This window comes from Capricornis sumatraensis, chromosome 3 (assembly GCF_032405125.1).
Source record: "Capricornis sumatraensis isolate serow.1 chromosome 3, serow.2, whole genome shotgun sequence".
In the NCBI taxonomy this organism is placed as follows: Eukaryota; Metazoa; Chordata; class Mammalia; order Artiodactyla; family Bovidae; genus Capricornis; species Capricornis sumatraensis.
In genome coordinates this window covers 88,889,371-88,908,270 of record NC_091071.1, presented here as the reverse complement: position 1 = coordinate 88,908,270, position 18,900 = coordinate 88,889,371, and the positions used below count along the sequence as shown (strand labels likewise).

The window sequence follows — 18,900 nt, the reverse complement described above, 5'->3', positions numbered from 1 at the left end:
ACAATATCAACACTTTCAAGAGGCCAACTCTTTGTCAATAGTTCGCTCTGAAGTTAATTTCTGCTTAACCCTGCCTGGGCAAAATTTCGGGCTCATGGTATCCCTATCAGTGAGAATTTACTGTACTTACTAGATCTTTTATCCCAAATAGTCCTTGTTCACACCAGTAGGTAATCTACAATATCAGACACTAAAAAATATTGCTGAACAGACTTCATCATCCATAATTTTCTTCCTTCTCCTTTACTAAAGATGTACCTTCCCCCAAAATACTTAAACGAGACAGAAATCTTGAGGTCCAACCAAAATTCACAAACCAGACTAACAGTCAACTCCACAAAGGGCAAAGGAAAGTATTTAAAAGCAGTAGTATCCCAAGAGAAAGTGGCCTGATTTGGGCCAAATTAAAATAGGAATTTAGCATGGATCTATTCATGAGTTGAACATCTGTCTCTCTGCATTCCCTGTCAGGGCTGCGTTCCTCAGAGCTAGTTTACCAGACTAAATATAGACAGACTAAGCTGTCTGCCAGGCCTAGGAAATTATGAGGTACACTGCTCAGGGCTGTCTAACCAAGCTGCCTCTGAGAGAGCACTCATACATTCTTATTTTCTCCAAGTCTGATTCTGAGCATAAAACTCTACAGGGTCTGTGCTGAATGAAAACAATGAGTCTTTGTGGAAATCTGTGGTTACTTGGTTGCTGTTAGTATCCTTCTCATAAGTCAGAATGTCAAAGGACATCAGGATGTGGATTCTGCTCTCAAAACACACTTTCCCATCTACCAATCCCTGAGTCATCCAGATGACCAAGTATTTATTAACATGGTTCCATGGTGTCAATGGATGTGTTGTAGAGTTTTCAGGGACATAGGTAAAAATACTCCTAGTGTTTGTGTTGTGTTTATAGGTTTATCTTAATTACTTTCTCTGATGGTTGGATTATTCAGTAAAAGTTTTCAAGGGAGAGAGTGTCTCAGCCCTATTTACTTACCTTGCTCACTTGATTGGTTACTTTCTTGGCAAATTCTATATCTGGAGGATCTGGCAGAGATGTGAATTGAGTTTTCTGTTCAGCAAGACCTTTTTTATAGGTAATCTGGCAAAACAAAAGACAGGAATGCTCATGAATCTATTTCCCACATTCCATTTACTGGCATTAAAAAAAAAAGAAAAGACTGTTTTCCCCTTTATTTGAAGTCTTACATTTGAGTGTACCATAATTTATCCTTTTGGATGTTAGAGGCCCTTACTCTCAGCTTTACCAGCGATTTCAATTTCTTTGAGTGTTCCTTCTCTAAGACTATTGGCCTTAGTTCCATCCCCTTCCATTCGTCTCCACACCATGCTTTACAACTAATATTATTCTCTTAACCAGCATCTTCACCTCCCATTCTCTTGTCTTTACATCACACCTGCTCACACACTCTCCACGCTCTGGATCAAGCCAGCCACACACTTCGGTTGTCCTTAATGTCCAGGATACTGAGTGCTGCTGAGGAAAGTCACACACCTCTGTGGATTCTGTCAGGACAACAGCATGCTGCTGCTTAGTTGCTCAGTCGTGTTTGACTCTTTGCGACTCCATGGACTACAGCCCACCAGGCTCCTCTGTCCATGGGGATTCTCCAGGCAAGAATACTACAGTGGGTTGCCATGCCATCCTCCAGATAAGCAGGGTTAAAAAGGACACCAGAAGAAGGTGCAGAGGTGGGAGAGACAGCCTCTTGAGCCCAAACCATTAGCTTGAAACTTCTGTGTCTGCCCCATGGTGTGTCCTGTGAACAGCAACTTGCTTGGCGCTCCGTGCCGAGTACTCTACATTTACAGGACCCAATTGCCACTTTGCCTTTATTGAAGCTTGAATATCCCATTTTGTGCCTCTGGTCAGTCGCTACTCCCAGTGGCTCATCTAAAACCCCAACGGCCTCCAACCAGCTCCATACTCCTCTCAGCTTCCTGTTTCATAAAGACAGGCTGTACACTTCTATCTTTCCTCATCCCTGCTTCTTTCACCAGCTGCATGGTTTGGAGGGAACACTCCTGGCAGAGCTCAAGCCCTGCACTCAGGGTGCTGCTCCCTGATAGCCCTGAATTTTCCCTCTATCAGTTACCCTTTTTTTGGTTATAGCTTCAACAGCTCTCTCACGTCTATTCATTATGCATCCCTTTGGCTCCTGCTCTTTTTTTTTTTCCCCTTCACTACTGACTCCTCTTTTTCTTCCACCAGTCTTGACCCCTACTTCCAACAATAAGAACTATTCACTGATCCCCAGACACATGAAGTCCTTTCACTGAATCTCAGACACGCTGTTCCCTTTCCCTGGAAGCCCCAACTCCACCCTCTCCCCATCTGCCTGCCAGCTGCTACTCATTCTCCACGTCCCAAGACAGGCACAGTTTTCCCTCTTGAGTCTTTGTCTTCATGACCTTCTCCTAGGATCTCACTCCACTACCCTTATCTCCTTTAAAAAAAAAAATCAGATGACAAATCAGATGACACTGTACCTGGTTGTTTACATGTCTGTCCCTCCTTGGACAGTGAGCTCTGGCATGGCAGAAAACACACCTCTCATTTGGGAACCCTGTTCCCTGTCTAGTACCTGACTGGAGCAAGGGTTCAATAATTGACTTCTGAGTGTGCGTTTTACACACTGAGGCCATCGGGGGAGGTTTGAAGAGGAGAATTCTCCTCCCAATTCTTCTACTACTCAGCTGTGAGACTTCTATATGTGATTTCTCCTTCCATGTGGCTGTATCTTTTTTTTTTAAATAAAGAGGTTGTATAGTTCCAAAGTCACAATCATCTTCTTCATACTTTAACCAAGTCTGTGAGTATGCTTAGTCACTAAGTTGTGTCCAACTCTTTGAGACCCCATGGGCTATAGCCTGCCAGGCTCCTCTGTCCATGGGATTTTTTTAGGCAAGAATACTGGAGTGGGTTGCCATTTCCTTCGCTAGGGGTCCTTCATGGCCCAGGGATCAAACCTGTGTCTTCGGCGTCTCCGGCATTGCAGGCGAATTCTTTACCCATTGAGCCATAATCTAACTATATCTTATTCTAATAATATCTACCTAATGCCTATAACAAATGCTTTCACAAATTAAATCAATTGGGACACAAAAGACAGATTTTAAAATGTATTTGTATTATTAATAATTCCATGGTTTACTTTCTTTTAAATAAGGGAGGACTTACTTTAGGCATAGGGCAACCTGTATTTTCTGTGACTGGCTAAGCCCTTAAGGAGGAAGCAACATTCTACTAGGAGGAATGCTTATTAAGTATGACATCCTGTCAAGAGTTTTCTGAGAATTCAGATCTAGAAGTCCTAGTTTCTCAAGAACCTTTGCTCAGAATTCTGTCTAGTTAGAATTCAGTACTCTGGATCAACTTAAAGACTCTTGGTTTTTGCAAAGTATTTTGTCTCTACCTAGGTAATTAGAAAAACATGATAAGTTGGGTTAGGAGGGACAAAAGGAGAGGGAGTCTCTGAAACCAAACCCTTAGCTCAAAATCCACAAGCTTAGCCAGTGGCAGGTTCGGTGGACAACAGCTTGCTTGGGGCTCTGTGCCTAATAACTAGATGCCCGTGGTGCTGGCAACAGTATTAATAGGCATGCTGGTAACCTAATACTTGGTCTAGCACAAAAATAAAAGCCATATCTCAACTGCCAAGTCTTTCTGAGGCAAGAAAAGAAAGACTCTACTTCATTATTATATGTCCCTCTTTATTATGTCTTCTATTGAGATATATATAAAAAAAAAATGTGGTCAACTCTGATTGTTCAAAGTCCATAGCACTAGAGCGGCATGGAGGTGACCCTTCATCTCTCCCTTTTATGGGTAAGAGGAGACATCTGGTGATTAAATGCCTTCTTGGAAACCTCTCCCTAGGTTTGCATGACATAGTATTTCCAGGTTCCCCTTCAATTTCTCTGCTCATTGGTTCCATCTTCTCCTGGACCCCACCCAGGTGTCCTAAGAGCAGGTGTCCTCCGGAACTCTGTCCTTGGCCATCCACCGTCTGCAGCTGTCACATTTTAAAAATTATTTGACTCTCAAATATTAATATCTTGTACTGATCTCACACCTGTGCAAATGCCTTGATCTGAATATTTCTTCCATTATATCGACTCTATTTCTCTTTTCACTAATGCATTGTTACCACCTGTACCCCTGTTCGCCTAGACTACCAGAACTTTGTCACAAACTCATGGATATTTCCTTTCTCACCTTTGTCTCCAATATCTAAATGTCATTAACACTTTAAAACATTTATTACCTTCAGATTCCTTTCTTCCTCTCCTTTGTCTCCATCATCCCAATTTGTCTATATTACTAAAATAGTATTCTATAAATCATGATGTTTTCTAGTCTCAATCCACCATATGGTCCATCAAAATTTCTTCAGATTCTACTTTTATCATGTTATTTTCCTCTCCAGAATCTTATGATATGGTAGGCAATGAGAGACATCATATCAAAGTTATTTTCTCTGATTTTCAAGGTCCTGCTACCTGTTTATTACAAGTGCCTGCCTAACTCAGCACCCAGAGCATTCATTTTTCTTTTTTTAAATTATTTTAATCAAAGTATAGTTGATTTACAATGTTGTGCCAAATTCTGCTGTATAGCAAAGTTACCCAGTTATGCACATATATACATTCTTTTCCATTATGGTTTATCACAAGAAGCATTCACTCTCTTTGTCTCCTAAAACTCCAGACTCACATCATGTATGTCCCTTTGTCCAGCACTCTCTCTCCACAAAATGCCTTTACTTTTCATCACTACTTACTCCCTTATTCCCTCTGGATCACCACCTCCACACAGCTTTATCTCATTATTCACATATTCCTGTCTTAGCAAATATCACACTGTAGAGTTTGCAGGTTTAAAAAAATTTTTCTCTTGTTGTTAGTATATATCTCTTTCATCTTACCAGTCTGATTTTTAAATTCTCAGGAGAAAGGATGAAAATTTCTTGTACTTTTTCATCCTGCCAGGTATGCATGCATAATGGTCTTCTAATTAAAAAATTATTGATCATTTGATAAAGGCCACACACAACATTGTTTATTCATGAGATACAAAGCCAAAAAGCTCATCTTAAAAGAGAAGCAGAAGGTCCCCACACATTAAAACTGATGACTTTTACTAATGGCTGTAAAATTTTGTTATGCTTATTTTCTAGCTTACCCTATAGAAGGTTAGTATTATATGTTATATTTTCCTCGGTTATATGAAAATTAGGATAGAAATATGTCTGTTAAACTTAGTCGATATCAAATGATAGGAACTAAAAGGAACAGACCTCAAAAGTTGGAGATACCTTCAAATGAGTATGTATAACTCATATTCATATGTGTAACTAGACAAGATGGGTATAATCAGGACAAGATGGGATTCTAAGATGCACTGGAAGTAAATCCTGATGAGTCTCAAAATGCCAAGTGACTTAAGTCCATACTGAATGTAAGAGGTTCAGGGTCTATTGAATATAAGAGAATAAACGTCTCATTCTATAATACAGTTTCCCTGAAGACTAGAACAGTATTATTTTCAATATGGCCTCTAGCAGATCAAGGCATCAAGAAATAAAGTACCTCAAAACAAGGGCTACTCAAAACAAGGCTGAAGTTGGGGTCTCTGCTGCTGCCTTCAACACTAAGGATTCTATTACTCCTTTTAAGTTATTCTAACAAAGTTTTCAAAGTCTAGGATACTAAAATTCTGGCCAGTAGGGCTGCTGATTTTTTTTTAAACTAACTCTAAAATATCCCCTACATACGCTCTATGGGAGGCACTCTTTGTGAAGTAATCACACTAAGATGTTTGGACAAGTATGTAGTCAGATCCCTGTGCAGAAGAAGGGGACTACCACAGTTCAGACTTACAATTAGGACAGCAAATCAAAATCCTTCAGAACATTGTTCACGCAATACATTCAGGAAGTGGCTACAATCCCAAAAAGTTTTGTTTTTTTTTTAATGCCACTCTATTGTCACAGAGAAACTTAACTCCAGCCAAGGTGATGGGAGGACACATGTTCTAGCAGAAAAAACATTGGTCTTGGATCACAAGACAGGCTTTTGATCTGAGCTCTGCCACAGACTACTAATGTGACCTTAGACTTGGGTTCCTCACCAGTAAGAAGACAGCATGAGACTAAATAAAATCTAATATAAATGATAAAATCTAGTTTAGACATCATAAATTAGAATTGGAAATATATTCCTCTGCAATAGTAGCACTTAATCCTTTTTTTTTTTAAGATTTTTTTGATGTGGACCACGTTTTAAAAGTATTTTTTTGAATTCATTACAATATTGATTCTGTTTTATGTTTTTTTTTTTGTTGTTGTTGGCCATGAGGCATGCAGGATCTTAGCTCCCTGAGCAGAGACTGAACCTGTACCCCTTGCATTGGAAGACAAAGTCTTAACCACTGGACTGCCAGGAAAGTCCCAATAGCATTTAGTCTTTTTAAATGAAGAGTTGCAATGAACTTCTGGCTAGAAGTGTGTCCTAATTCAAGGTGTCCTGATCCCACACTCTCCAACTGTGCGCACTGCACTGCACTTACGTCACTAAGAGCTTTCTGGGCTTGGGCGACCCTCCTCAGCTCCGGGCTATCGTTATATGGATAAAACAAAGTTTTGTCAGCTTCCCAGTCTTCAGTGTATAGTTTCTAAATCAGAGAAGAGTGAAAGTTATGAGAATGTGAGAACACACTGACTTGAAATATATACTTCTGAATTCATCCATCAGCGGCATATAGAACCCAGGGCAGAGGGACAGCAAAGGTAAGTGGAATCCACAGATTCCATTCAATCTAAGTCATATTTATCAATAGCTTACCTGGCTTGTTCTGACATATCTTATTTACCGCAGAGTGGATGTGTCTCATTGTATCTCATCTTTGACTTTACCTGCCTTCTGCAACTAGTACTAAGGAAAGTATAAGGAGCCAGGAAGCACTTAGCATAATTTCCATGTTTAAACCTTTAATAAACCTTTAATACAAGTGAAAAAATTAAACTTTTAATAAGAGTGACAGCCAGGCATGTCAGACGTATAGTGCGGGCTGTACACTTTGTGAGTCTTTGTGGGTCTCAGAACTGGCTTTCATATGCATCTTTTTTTGGGGGAGGGGGTGGAATGTGAACAATTTTTTTTAAGTCTCTATTGAATTTGTTGCAATATTGCTTCTGTTTTATGTTTTTGGCTTTTTGGCCGAGACATGTGGGATCTTAGCTCCCCAATCAGGGATCGAACCCTCATCCGCTGCACTGGAAGGCAAAGCCTTAACCACAGGACTGCCAGGGAAGTCCCCTCAGGCACATCTTTGTTTTCCTCATGCACTCTTCCCCAGTTGTTCAGACCCTCCTCCATTAGGCCCAGGAACATTTTTCTCAGTTCCTCTTAGCCAGCCTGATCCCCGCAGCCCCACATGCCTCAAGGCTACTCACAAAATGGCTGGGGAACCATATTTTAGATTAGGCAGAGTTTACAGGTACCCCTCTATGTGATGTGGTGGGAGGACACAAGAAGACAGAAGTAGCAACAGAGCAGAGGCCCCTACCTTACTGAACATGGCTGTGTTCTTGATGGCCTGGACAAGTTCAGGGGCATCAGGAGGAAGCAGGTACTTATCCTTGGTGTCTTCCCAGTTCTGCTTGTATAAAACCTGCACAGAAAGAGCGGAGAACCTGTGGCTTGATGTCTCCCCCAAAGGCATGCGGGTTTAGAGCACAAAGGGGAAGAGTAACCCACACTCAAGTTGTCCTCATGTGAAGGCTGAAGTGTGCTGAAGTGACACCAGCATCAACTACGGAAATGTCGACCAGGTCGACATCCCATGATCCTTTCCCTGCATTAGTAAGCTTTCACTTGAAAAGTCTAATTTGGTCAGCTGAATCACGATTCTGATTCTCTATAGATTATTTTCAAAAGTTGAAACCTGTCAGTCATTGGCTGAACTTGGATGGTAGATGTGTTTGACTTAGATGGTATTTTAAAAATATTTTTAATTAGTTGCTTACATTTGAAGTTTGGAGATTTCTCATTAAAAATTCACCTCCCAACTTCTTAAAAAGAAAAAAAGACTCTGGAGACACTGGGACTGAATTCTGTAGCTGGAGCTAAGGTCCTGGGCTTTCCAACCCCCATAGCTCTGATGGTCCACTTTAGTCACTGGTACAGGCTGCCTGACATGTGTGGCTGTTAGACCCCACCATGCCTGTGGGCTCGCATGCAACTGAGGAGCAGGATCTGGCCTGTTCAGTTTTCTCCTCCAAGGCCAGGCAGTTATAATGCACATGCTACATGGTATTCCAGCCATCCATACCACAACCTTGTTACCTTACTGACTTGCTGCGACACTTTCTTTGCATGTTCAATGTCCTTTGCTTTTTCATCGACGTGACAAATAGTTTTAGCAACATCGCCATCCGTTCGATACTTAACCTGCCAAAATAATGCACAATTAGAACCCATGATAGGCATGAATATATGAGTATATTAAAGAATATCTTATAATAAAGAACATTGACCCAATCACTGTATGTCTGCATCCAAAGTCAAGTTTCTGCCTTTTAGGTAGAAAGCTGTGAACTCACTCCAACTATCCTTAGAGCACCTGTATTCACTGATTGTCCGTTTTCCCGCCCAAGTTACAGCCTCCCTGTGCTCCAGAATGGACAGTCTCGGTGAGTTGGAACACCCATCTCACACTACCTTTAAGCCAAGCTTTTAGAAGTCTCTTTAGGTTCACATTTAGAACAACATAATCTATGGCCAATGCTTCTTCCATATTTTTAGACTGGCTCACAGTCATTTGACTCCTTAGTCTCTCTCCACCTATTTAAAGCCCTCTATTCCCAGTGGTAGGGACATTTCTGAAATGACTCTCTCCTCTATTTTAGCAATGTGGCCCACCTCACTGAGTTGATCTTGAACTTTCTTGATTCTGCGAAGTTCTGGGGTATCGGTTGTGATGGCGTATGGCTGCCCTTTTGCTTTCTCATAGTTCTCCTTGTATTTATTCTGAAAAAGGTATCAGATTATTAGCCTAAAACATGACAACACAGCAGCAGAAATTACAGGCAATACATACACCCTGTATTATTTTTTTAATCCTGTAAGTTATAACAATTATCAATTATAACAGCTTTGTTTTTGTCCCCTACTCTGATTCTCAACAGAAACTAAAATAGACATGTTAATTGTTCTTCCCAAGCATGGCTGAATATTCGAGACAGTAGAAATTTCATTATATTGTATTGGAAATGCCCTCAAATGATTCTTTCAATATTTTTATTGTCTGAATTCACACATGAAAAGCTGGAACCTCAATAATTTTAGGAAATATAGAAATTTAGTCAAGTCTAAAAAGATCTGATTGCTAATACAATGAAAAAATATTCAGTTCAGAAGTTGCAGCTAAATCTCAGTGATTTGGATAACTGAGACACCAGCTGAATTAATGGGAAGTATAAATTATGAAGAATTTTGAAAAGGAATGAAATTTTATTATTTCTACTAAATATATGAGTTCTTGCTTTAACAATAATATGCATAATTTATCATTATTAATATTTCAAGAAGACTCTTGAGTGGAATAGTCAACAATCTAAATTATACTACTGATTTCATTTCTAACCACTTTAAAAATATTGCAAACATTTGCCAACATTTTGTTCAGACTATCAGAAATTCTAGGATATTGCTGTTTGAATTAATGAGGTGTTTATGGCAATAAATTGACAATAAATTTTTCTATCTTTGGTGAATACTACAGTGATAAAAGAGGCAAGATAATTTTGTTTTTAAAAATCTAAGTCTTAGAAAACCTAATTTTTGAATCACTCAAGACTCTGAAGTAGAAATTTACCAAATAGTCCCCAGTAGTTAACACTCGACCAGAAATGAATACTTATTGGCCAACCACAACATGATGCTTTTGACATAAGCATTAATCCTATATAATCTGATGCTCCCCTGAGTACTTTTCATCTTTTTTTAAGCCTCCAGAAGATGTGCAATCAGGCCACCTAGTGAGATGTCAGTCTACCCTGGACAATCAACAAGTTAGCTCCATTTAAAGGGTTTAAACCTGCTGCCAGTCAGTGTAACTTATAGAATTGGACATGGAAATTTAAGGACAGGCATCTTCAAGAGCAGTGATTCTCAGTGTGCGCTGCCCATTAGAACCTGGGAAGTTTTCAAAATCCTCTACAGGTCCCAAGCCTGCCTGGACCAAATAAACTAGCACAACCTGGGCATCGGTAGTCTTAGAGCTCATAGAATCTTAGGGAAATCCAATGTGAAGCCAGTTAAAAAACTTCTGTTTCAGGTTACAGTAGAGCACTCTGATCCTCAATTTCAGATAAGTTTTCTTAGTCTGATCTTGGTTTTTTAAGATCTTTTTAAAAGGTCACATTCTTTTTCACTCTATACCTCCTGGAGACACTGTTAGCTAGTCTATTTGAGAGGCATCATGCTCAGACATAGCATAAATAAATGCTATTTAGTTTATGTGAACTGATTTCATCTAAATCTATATCTAACTCTATAAATTTGTAACTCTCATTTCATTATTCTAGACTGGCAAACAAATCATGATTAAACACCAGTAAATTCTTTACAATTGGCCTTATGCTTATTTTGCAGGGATAATTTCAATAAGGATGCTTTCCCTGATGCTGGCTGCAATGGTGCAAGTAAATGGAAAGCAGAATTCAAGAGTTTTGAGACATTATATTTCTATAAAATAAGTTTTGTCTCATACAATGTTGAGAAACAAAGTCCAGCCAGCATCCAAAACACAGTTGGTTGCGATCAGTAATTTCTCAGTAGTAAAACCAGATAAGCAGAAGTTTTTTGAAACTTACTGTGCTAAAGAGATCCTGCATTTTCTGACTGTGTGCAATGTAGGGGGTCATGAACTTTGAAGGGTCCACCTTCTTTCGAATAACCCTCTTCCTCTCCACCGGCTTTTCAGGTACTGGCTTCGCCAAGGCCGGTCTGGAGGTGTCTGATTGCTCATAGTCAGATGTCCTTGTTGTCGTAGTTTCATAGAATTCTGTTATTGTCTGAAAATTTGGCATGAAGTTATATCAAAATTTGACATTATGAAAGTAAAAACTGTAATACTATGATCTTGATATACATTATTCTAACTTCAAGTCAGATTGATATTCCTGGTGTTATTAATACTTCTTCACATCTAAAACAGGCCAAAGCAGGAAATCACATGCTATATCCACATGAAGGCACATTATGTTACATAAGTCTGAATGCTGACGGTGTCAGATTGCCTGGAACAAAAAAGGTTACTTCTTACCTACTTGCAACACTGCCTTAAAACTCCATTTGCCTAAAGGAACACTTGAAGATAGGATAAAAAATAAAACAAAAATATTCTCAATCATTTAAAAATCTTCTTAAACTGCATGGTAAAGTGAAACCAAACTGGGATCAGGGAACAAACTAAATGAAGGCAAACAAATAACTTGAATTCTTGACTTTAATATTAACTTTTAAATGATTCTAAGAAAAAGTTGCTTGTTCTTCAGGTGTTTAAGTATTCTGTTACATGAGACAAGGAATGATGAATTTGAAAAAATGAATCACATCAATAATGCAAGTGATTATCATTCTCTTGGCTTAGTCAGTTAATTAAAGTGAACTAGAGTGCCACTTACACTAATAAATGCCTAGGTGAACACGAATAATGATGACAACATAATGGGGTAGTTAGCTTCACAACAGTAAGAGGTAGGTGGGAAACTGTTGCTTGTTACAATAGACTTTATAGTGGAAGAAACCAAGGTCCAAAGTTTGGGTCTAATCCAAAGTTTAAAAATATGTAAGAAAAGAAGATAAGCAGTTAAATTTTCACTGCATCTCAGCTTATATCATCTGTACCAAAGGAAGAGTTCCAGCATCAATTAGGAAAAAGAGAAACCTAAATAATAAGGAAACTGTACATCTGTGACAAACACCCTGATTTGTGTCAGATCACTGCTAATAGATTTCTCTCCACCCCTTACTACTGACGTATGGTTGATGGTGAGAAACTAACCAGTTTACCAAATCTACACATGTTAGTTTTTACGCAGGTTTCAGGGTTAGCCATCCATATCACCATGTGTCATGCTTAAGAGAAGCAGCTCCATGCAGGAAATTAAGCATGAGAGAGATTTCAGCTTGGGAAAAAAAAAAAAAAGTCCCAGCTTAGAATATTTATGGAAATGACTTTCTCAGAATTCCTAATGTGCCAAACTCTAAGTAGCATTTTATCGTATCGTCAAGGACAAAGGCTTGGAGGCTCCATTTCTTTTGAGCAGAGTTGGTGCCCAAGAAGTTATGACTCTACACAGTGAAACTGCTGGTTCCCACACAGATCTCAAGTCCAAGGCCCCACCTTTGTTGCAGAGAGTGGTGATAGCCAATCGCATTATTCTAATAAACATCACCTACACCGAAAATATCACCCAAGTAATGGAGGAACCATCCCTAGCCATTTTGGATATACTGAATAGTAAAAACAGGTAATGTTCATACGTATACTGCCGACTGCTGGGCACATAGGTGAGTGACCTCCAGATTCTCCCTTTTGCCAGCTTGGTGGCCCTGGGAGTTTGAGAAAGGAGAAAACTTTCTGCTTTACTGAGCATGCAGCCTGTTCAGATGTGGGCTGGATCTTACCTCCCCTGGCACCTCTTCATAGACTGTTTCCTCTGTGTAATACTATAAATAGAGAACAAAGGTATCATTAGAACCAAAGCAGGAATCACCTCTGCTTTGCCTCAGTTAAACCACTTAGTTTATTTCACTAGTCCAGTTGGTTTCCAACATTGGTGGGAAGGAAGTAGATGGTGGGGGCTGTTCATATTTTGGAACCCATTTCAACTATGTGAAACATCAGAGTAGTCACAGTGAAAGCCATCAGATTGAATAAGGAGATGCAGGGTGATGAGAAAGGCATCTGAGGATGGCTATTTATCTGGTGAAGCTATTTTGCTTGAGAAATAAAATGTTTTCTTATGGTACTCTCAGAGTTTGCTGAGAATATAATAACAATATCTTGAGTGTGTGGATTGGGCAGAGAGGAACTGTGATTAAAAAAAAACTCACTGTTTGCTAACTATAAAAAAAACAACTCAGAAACCTCAGTGTGAATAAAATTTTAAAATATCATTCTCATGAAAATGATAGATCAGAAAGCATATACACATCTTAATTATCCCTATATCACCTTGCTGACTAAGTAATAAGAGTTTCTTCTGGAGTTATGAATAGGTCCCTTCTGGTAACATGAAGGTCCTAAAAGGGGTGCTGCAATGAGATTCCTCATCACAAATTGTGGGGAAGTTAGGCAGCAATTAGCCACTGATGGTTCTGAGGTGCCTGCAGGCTGGATCTGAAATCAAATCTACTTTGTATTACTTCTGACATCACTAGCAATAAATAGATGTGGATAAGAACTGGCTGACATTTTGTTTCAGATGCGTAAGGAGAGTGGAATCCTGCCCCTAGCATCACCCAGCTTTCCTGGATGAACAGAAGGAAAGAATGGTTTAGGCCAAGGCATACAGAAAAGGGATAAAATGAAACCACTTAGCTCATTTTCCCAGTTAACAAAATGAGTAACATTTTATGCTTCATCTTTTCTTGACCACCAAAACATATACTTGGGATGGAGGGAAAAAAAACATAAGAAGGCAAACTTTCCCTCAGAGGCCTCCTTTCTTTTGCCCTCGGTTCAGTGATCTCTCATCAAATTACTGAACTATGGTCCATAGGCCACATGCTCTGTTTCACTTGCAATAAAATTAGCATAAAAGTTGCTTAATGTCTCCCACTCTTATGCTTCCTTTGCTCCTGTACTTTTTTTTTTTTTTAATTTTTGAAATCTAATTTTGTCTCTGTGTCCTCACACATAACAACAGAAATCACAAGCTCTTACAGGACAGAGAATCGCTTTTTTATGTGCTATGTCTTCATCACATGGGAAATACCATTTAGACACTTTAGGGAATGCTGTTTGATGCTGATCTACATAGAACAATTTTTTTCCTGGCCACACAAAGCAGCAGTGACTTGAAAAGAAGTTTTCAACTAAAGTGAATGATTCACAACTATTTTGGATTTTCTTAGCATCCAAGTAAAAGCAGCTCTTTGGTAGCCATCCAATTTTACCTTTGCTAAGCTCTCATCATTAGTAAATATGTCAGAAAAAAGCTTACCAAAAAAGGCAACATTATTCAAATGGTTGGCATTAACTTGTAAGCCAAATCTCACTTTTTTTTTAAGAGCTGTGCCACTAAACAGATAGTATGATAGTGCATCTTTGCCTTTTCCTTTCTTTCTAAGTTTAAGTTTGACTAGAGAATGACAGTACAACTTTATTCAGCTGTCCAAGAACCCCAGGAGAAATATTTTTATAGCTAGTCCTAGTTTTGTGAATTCTTCCCTACCTATTTCCTTGAATCTGCCACCAATCCATTCTCATGGTATCTTTTGAGGTCAGAGAGACCTTGGTTCAATTCTTTCTGGCAGAAAGTCTATTAGTTTATCACCTGCTAGTCCCAGAAACAGGAAACAATATGGCAAGGAAAAGATGCCTAAAAATAGGCTCCTCCATTTTTATGACATCTGGTTAAACCCTTCAAATCTAGCTCTAAGGGCAATTTCCAGTGACCAGTTAATACCATTATTTTAAGGAAGGCAAGGTATATTTGAGATAGAGGCTAAAAGGTATTCCTGGTATTACCATCATACAGAAGGCAATTTAATTTATAATTCTGTTAGTGCTTGACAGTGATTATTCTGACCAGCAGGGATGTATGTAAAATGTGCACTAGTGAAAGTATTGCACACTGAAGATCTGGCCTTTGCCATTTGAACCAGAGAGGTTGAATGTTACATTGAATGAAGGTCAGTCTGTTTTTTCCTTCATATCCTTCAATAATAAAAGCAATTGTATTTTTAGAATAAAATAAAATTTTCTTGATCTAAGTATAAACTGTCAAATAAAATAATATTCCAAAGATAGATTTTGGCATGTTCATTCGGAATTTGATTCTGGGTAACTTAAATTTCACTCTTACTAAAAAGCACAGATTTTCAAAACTGCTTCCACGTATCTTGAGCACTTAGAGATATTTTCACATATTTAAATCATCGTTAATTGGTAATTGTTAAGGAGTTACAGATTCCATTGGCAATATATTTACATGGATGCTAAAGGCAAGAAGTGGTAAAGAAAAATCACAATAAAAACTAAAATGAAATAAATATAAAGCAACAACTTTATAAATCATGTCAGATATCCCAATAACCTTGAAGGAATTTTTCAAGGTGCCCACTATGGTCTTTTGTTCTTTTTCAAAATTCAAATGCAAAAGCTAGTCTTGTTCCCGTGGGTAAATAGGATAGAGTTTGTGGGTAAGTGTGGTTCCAACTGTCACTTGTGAGCCCCATGATTTTTACATGTTTGTGTGTGTGCACATATACACATGTATAAACCCTTACATATATATATATCTCATATATATATATATATATCTCATATATATATATCTCATATATATATCTCATATATATATATATATCTCATATATATATATCTCATATATATATATATATATATATATAAAAATAACTCTGAATGTTTAATCCATTTCACCCTAAACATAGATAATTAGCTTGCTGAAGCAAGGAGTAAGTAGCTGTTTTTCCCTCTATGGCTGTGCAAATATTAAGAAATAGGATTCAGTTCTCAGAACTTTCTCTTCATTTCCTCTGTTCCTTTGGCCACAGGGGCTGGGAAGTGGGGAAGAAGGTAGTTTCAGAAGACAGTTGAAAATCCACCTTTACCCCATACTTTTTTTTGCGGGGGGGGGGGGGATTTAAAGAAAAGCAAAAGTGGGTAACAGTGATACTTCTTTTCAGTTCTAATCCCACATAATTATAGTGAAACGGGACGTAAAATACTCCTTTTCTTATGCTTTAACAATGACTCTTTGTGAAGTTATAATAGACAACTTATTTTTCAAACGATTTTCACCCACACGGCTTTGACTATTGCCACATAAATACACTTGTCAGAGTCAGGAGTTTTAAAAATCTTACCTCCACCACCTCCTCATATTCTTCGTCATCTGCCATTTTCCCAGAGTAGTAGTGGCACCTACAAACTTTACATATTCCAGACAAACGAAAATACATTAGAATCTATCCCCAGGAATGAAATCACCTTATAATATTACAAAAACAAAACTAGAAGCTAATCTGTTCTATATACTCATGTATTATTGCAGGCTAAGTGAGAGGAGATATGTAAATTCTGGTCTAAAAAAACAGGCTTCCAATTTCTCAATTCCCTCAGGAATGTGTTTTGTATTGCTACTTCTAGCTATATGATCAATCTAGTTAAAGTTGTAAAATGAAGCGGAGGTGACAGAGTGAGAGGGTTTGGAGTCAAAGGAACAGAGTATTTACGTTTCCAAATACTTGGAGGAAAAAAAAATACTTTCAAGCAAAATTTCAAGGAAAAATTTTAGGGAAAGTTCAACTTGGCTTTCAGAAAAAAGTTGGAGTTTTTCCTGGTAGCGCCAAAATTCTAAGAGGGCTGCCTTAGGTCTCCATCCTGTTACACCACGTTGTATCCAACAGAGCCTATGCTTCAAATTAGAACACATAAAAATAAATCTGTCAACGGACTTGAAAAGAAAAAATAGAAACCTCAAGGCAACGGGGTTATTTTCTTCCCAAACACCATTGGCTTGTACGGATTTTTCCTCTTTCGTTTCTGTAGCTCTGATCAAACCTGAAAAACAGCAAATGGTTAAAGCATTGACTGAAGTTCATTCGACATGGTGGGTCTTGGGCCCAAGTTGCTAATTCAGGAACCAGCAAAGGGATCTCCCAAGGCCGTCTTTGACGCCAGAGAGGAGGACTCTCTCTCTCTCTTGGTAAAAGTAGATGATGTTTTGAAGCAGCTGTCCCTTCACCCAAAGATATTTGCTTGTAAACCAATACCCCAGCTGTGGCTGGTTTTGTTAAGCTAGCAAAACTGCCTCTCCTTCTGAGTCAAATGAAGTCCGGTAGAACCAGATAAATATAGGAATGAAGGACATAGATCTTTTTTCATCCTAATATATTTAGAAAAAAGGAAAAACAAAAGCAAAAACATAAAAAAAAATTCATTAGACAAGATAGCCAACTCGGTCAAGCAGTAAGTTGGTTAGTATACATGTCAGGTATAAGTAAGACCTGAGCTGGGTCATAGGGTTATAGACTTTCCTAGTCATGTTTGCATCACTCATTTCCCCAGTTAAGACCCAGATTTTGGAAAATACCTCAAGGGAAGTTGTAAAATTTCTCCTAAAAGAATATTACAGAAAAAAAGCCATAAATTTGCCTTACCTTCAATCTACCAAATAAATTTCCTCAGCAGCAAAGCCTCTCCCAACTCTCCCCTCCTGACAACCCCAGACAAGAGCCGGTGTGGAGCATGGGCTCCGAATTATCATGTGGCCAGAGCAGCCAATCAGATCCCAAGTCGCTCAAATTTCAGAAGCTAAATATACTAAGTGATCTTCTGAAAACCACCTGTTCATCAATTCCACTAAAGGATAAAGGGTAACAAATTGCTTGCATAGAAGTATTCAAATGTAATGGAATTTTACCTAACTTCCAGCGTATGGGGTTCAAATTGAGATTTAATCTCTCATTTCCTACTGCTCTGTTTAATATCATATTCATGCAAAAGAACTTAGAAGAAAATCAGCATGACTTTGAGGGGCTTTAACCCTCCTGTAAACTGCTTTCTCACCAGTTTTTCCATCTTCATGGAGATAAATAAACTCGCTCTTATACAGCTCACCTGGTGAGCCTGGTAAGTTAAAGGTGTTGATATGAAAGAAATAGAGGGATAGGATCCAGAAAACATCAAGTTGGTAAAACCAATTTTTAAAAATGTGATAAAATGACGTGATAGGTGAAAATACTTCATGGTGACGTTAGATAAGGTACCCACAGGGCATAATTAGAGAGATTAGCCCCATCATTTTTCTATTACTAAACCAGTGAGGGGAATGCCAAGACCATACTCATTACCTTCACCCTTTGTAAGCAAGCCTAGCTGCTAGGAATACAGAGCCTCCCTCAGATATAGCTAATTGGGTTATTGATTTCTTTTTTATTTCAGGTGACTCTGAGAGGCAAAATATGAATGCAGGTACAAAGGGGCTCAATTTCTGAAGAGCAAGAGCAAATAAAATGGAAATCAGTAAATTATTAGAAAATAACACTCTATTTGCAAGCCAGAGGGTGAGACACTGTATAAAAATTATCCAACAACTTTCTACCTGCGGGTGATTCTGACTAAGGTCTTTCCACTCCCTGTTCTCAGGCAAAACTCGATAGGTCACTTGCATCTTAGTGTGGATTTGAAACTAAACATATTGTTATTTTTTTTGGGGGGGGGAGGTTAAATGTTAGGAAGAAATCTCACATTTCAAACATACGTACTTCTCCCTTTTCTGTGATTCATATGGTAGTAAAATTTGAACATCATCTTTCCGTCTGAATTAGTTATACCGGTTGATTTCATTTGTTTTCACAAGTTTTCTCACCAAGAAATATTTGTGTGTAATATGATCATTTACCTGGAAGCTGCAAACTAGAAGAATGGTGACTTACTGTTCACCACGTGCTTTTTAAAAGATGGTGTTACATTGAAAAATAATATGGGTCTTTTAAAAAAACATATAGTACAAAAATACATAAAGTAAAAAATACATATAGATTAATGTTTACCTGGAGTTATGCCCTCAAGATGAAAGAACTCCTCTATTTTTCAGTCCTATTGACGGCCTCTTCT

At 38.4% G+C, this 18,900-nt stretch overlaps 1 protein-coding gene across 1 annotated transcript in view; it reads right to left on the bottom strand.

The window, feature by feature from the left end:
* The window catches only part of NEB (nebulin), a 211,255-nt gene extending 195,074 nt beyond the window's left edge, over nucleotides 1–16,181 (bottom strand). Inside the window, exons 1-8 of the mRNA XM_068968129.1 lie at nucleotides 16,146–16,181; nucleotides 12,717–12,758; nucleotides 10,898–11,098; nucleotides 8,943–9,050; nucleotides 8,367–8,471; nucleotides 7,588–7,692; nucleotides 6,589–6,693; nucleotides 994–1,098 (exon numbers count right to left, since the gene is read on the bottom strand). Coding sequence (XP_068824230.1) covers nucleotides 994–1,098; nucleotides 6,589–6,693; nucleotides 7,588–7,692; nucleotides 8,367–8,471; nucleotides 8,943–9,050; nucleotides 10,898–11,098; nucleotides 12,717–12,758; nucleotides 16,146–16,181 — 807 coding nt within the window. The remainder of the gene's footprint in view (nucleotides 1–993; nucleotides 1,099–6,588; nucleotides 6,694–7,587; nucleotides 7,693–8,366; nucleotides 8,472–8,942; nucleotides 9,051–10,897; nucleotides 11,099–12,716; nucleotides 12,759–16,145) is intronic.
* Between the last annotated feature and the right edge of the window lie 2,719 nt (nucleotides 16,182–18,900).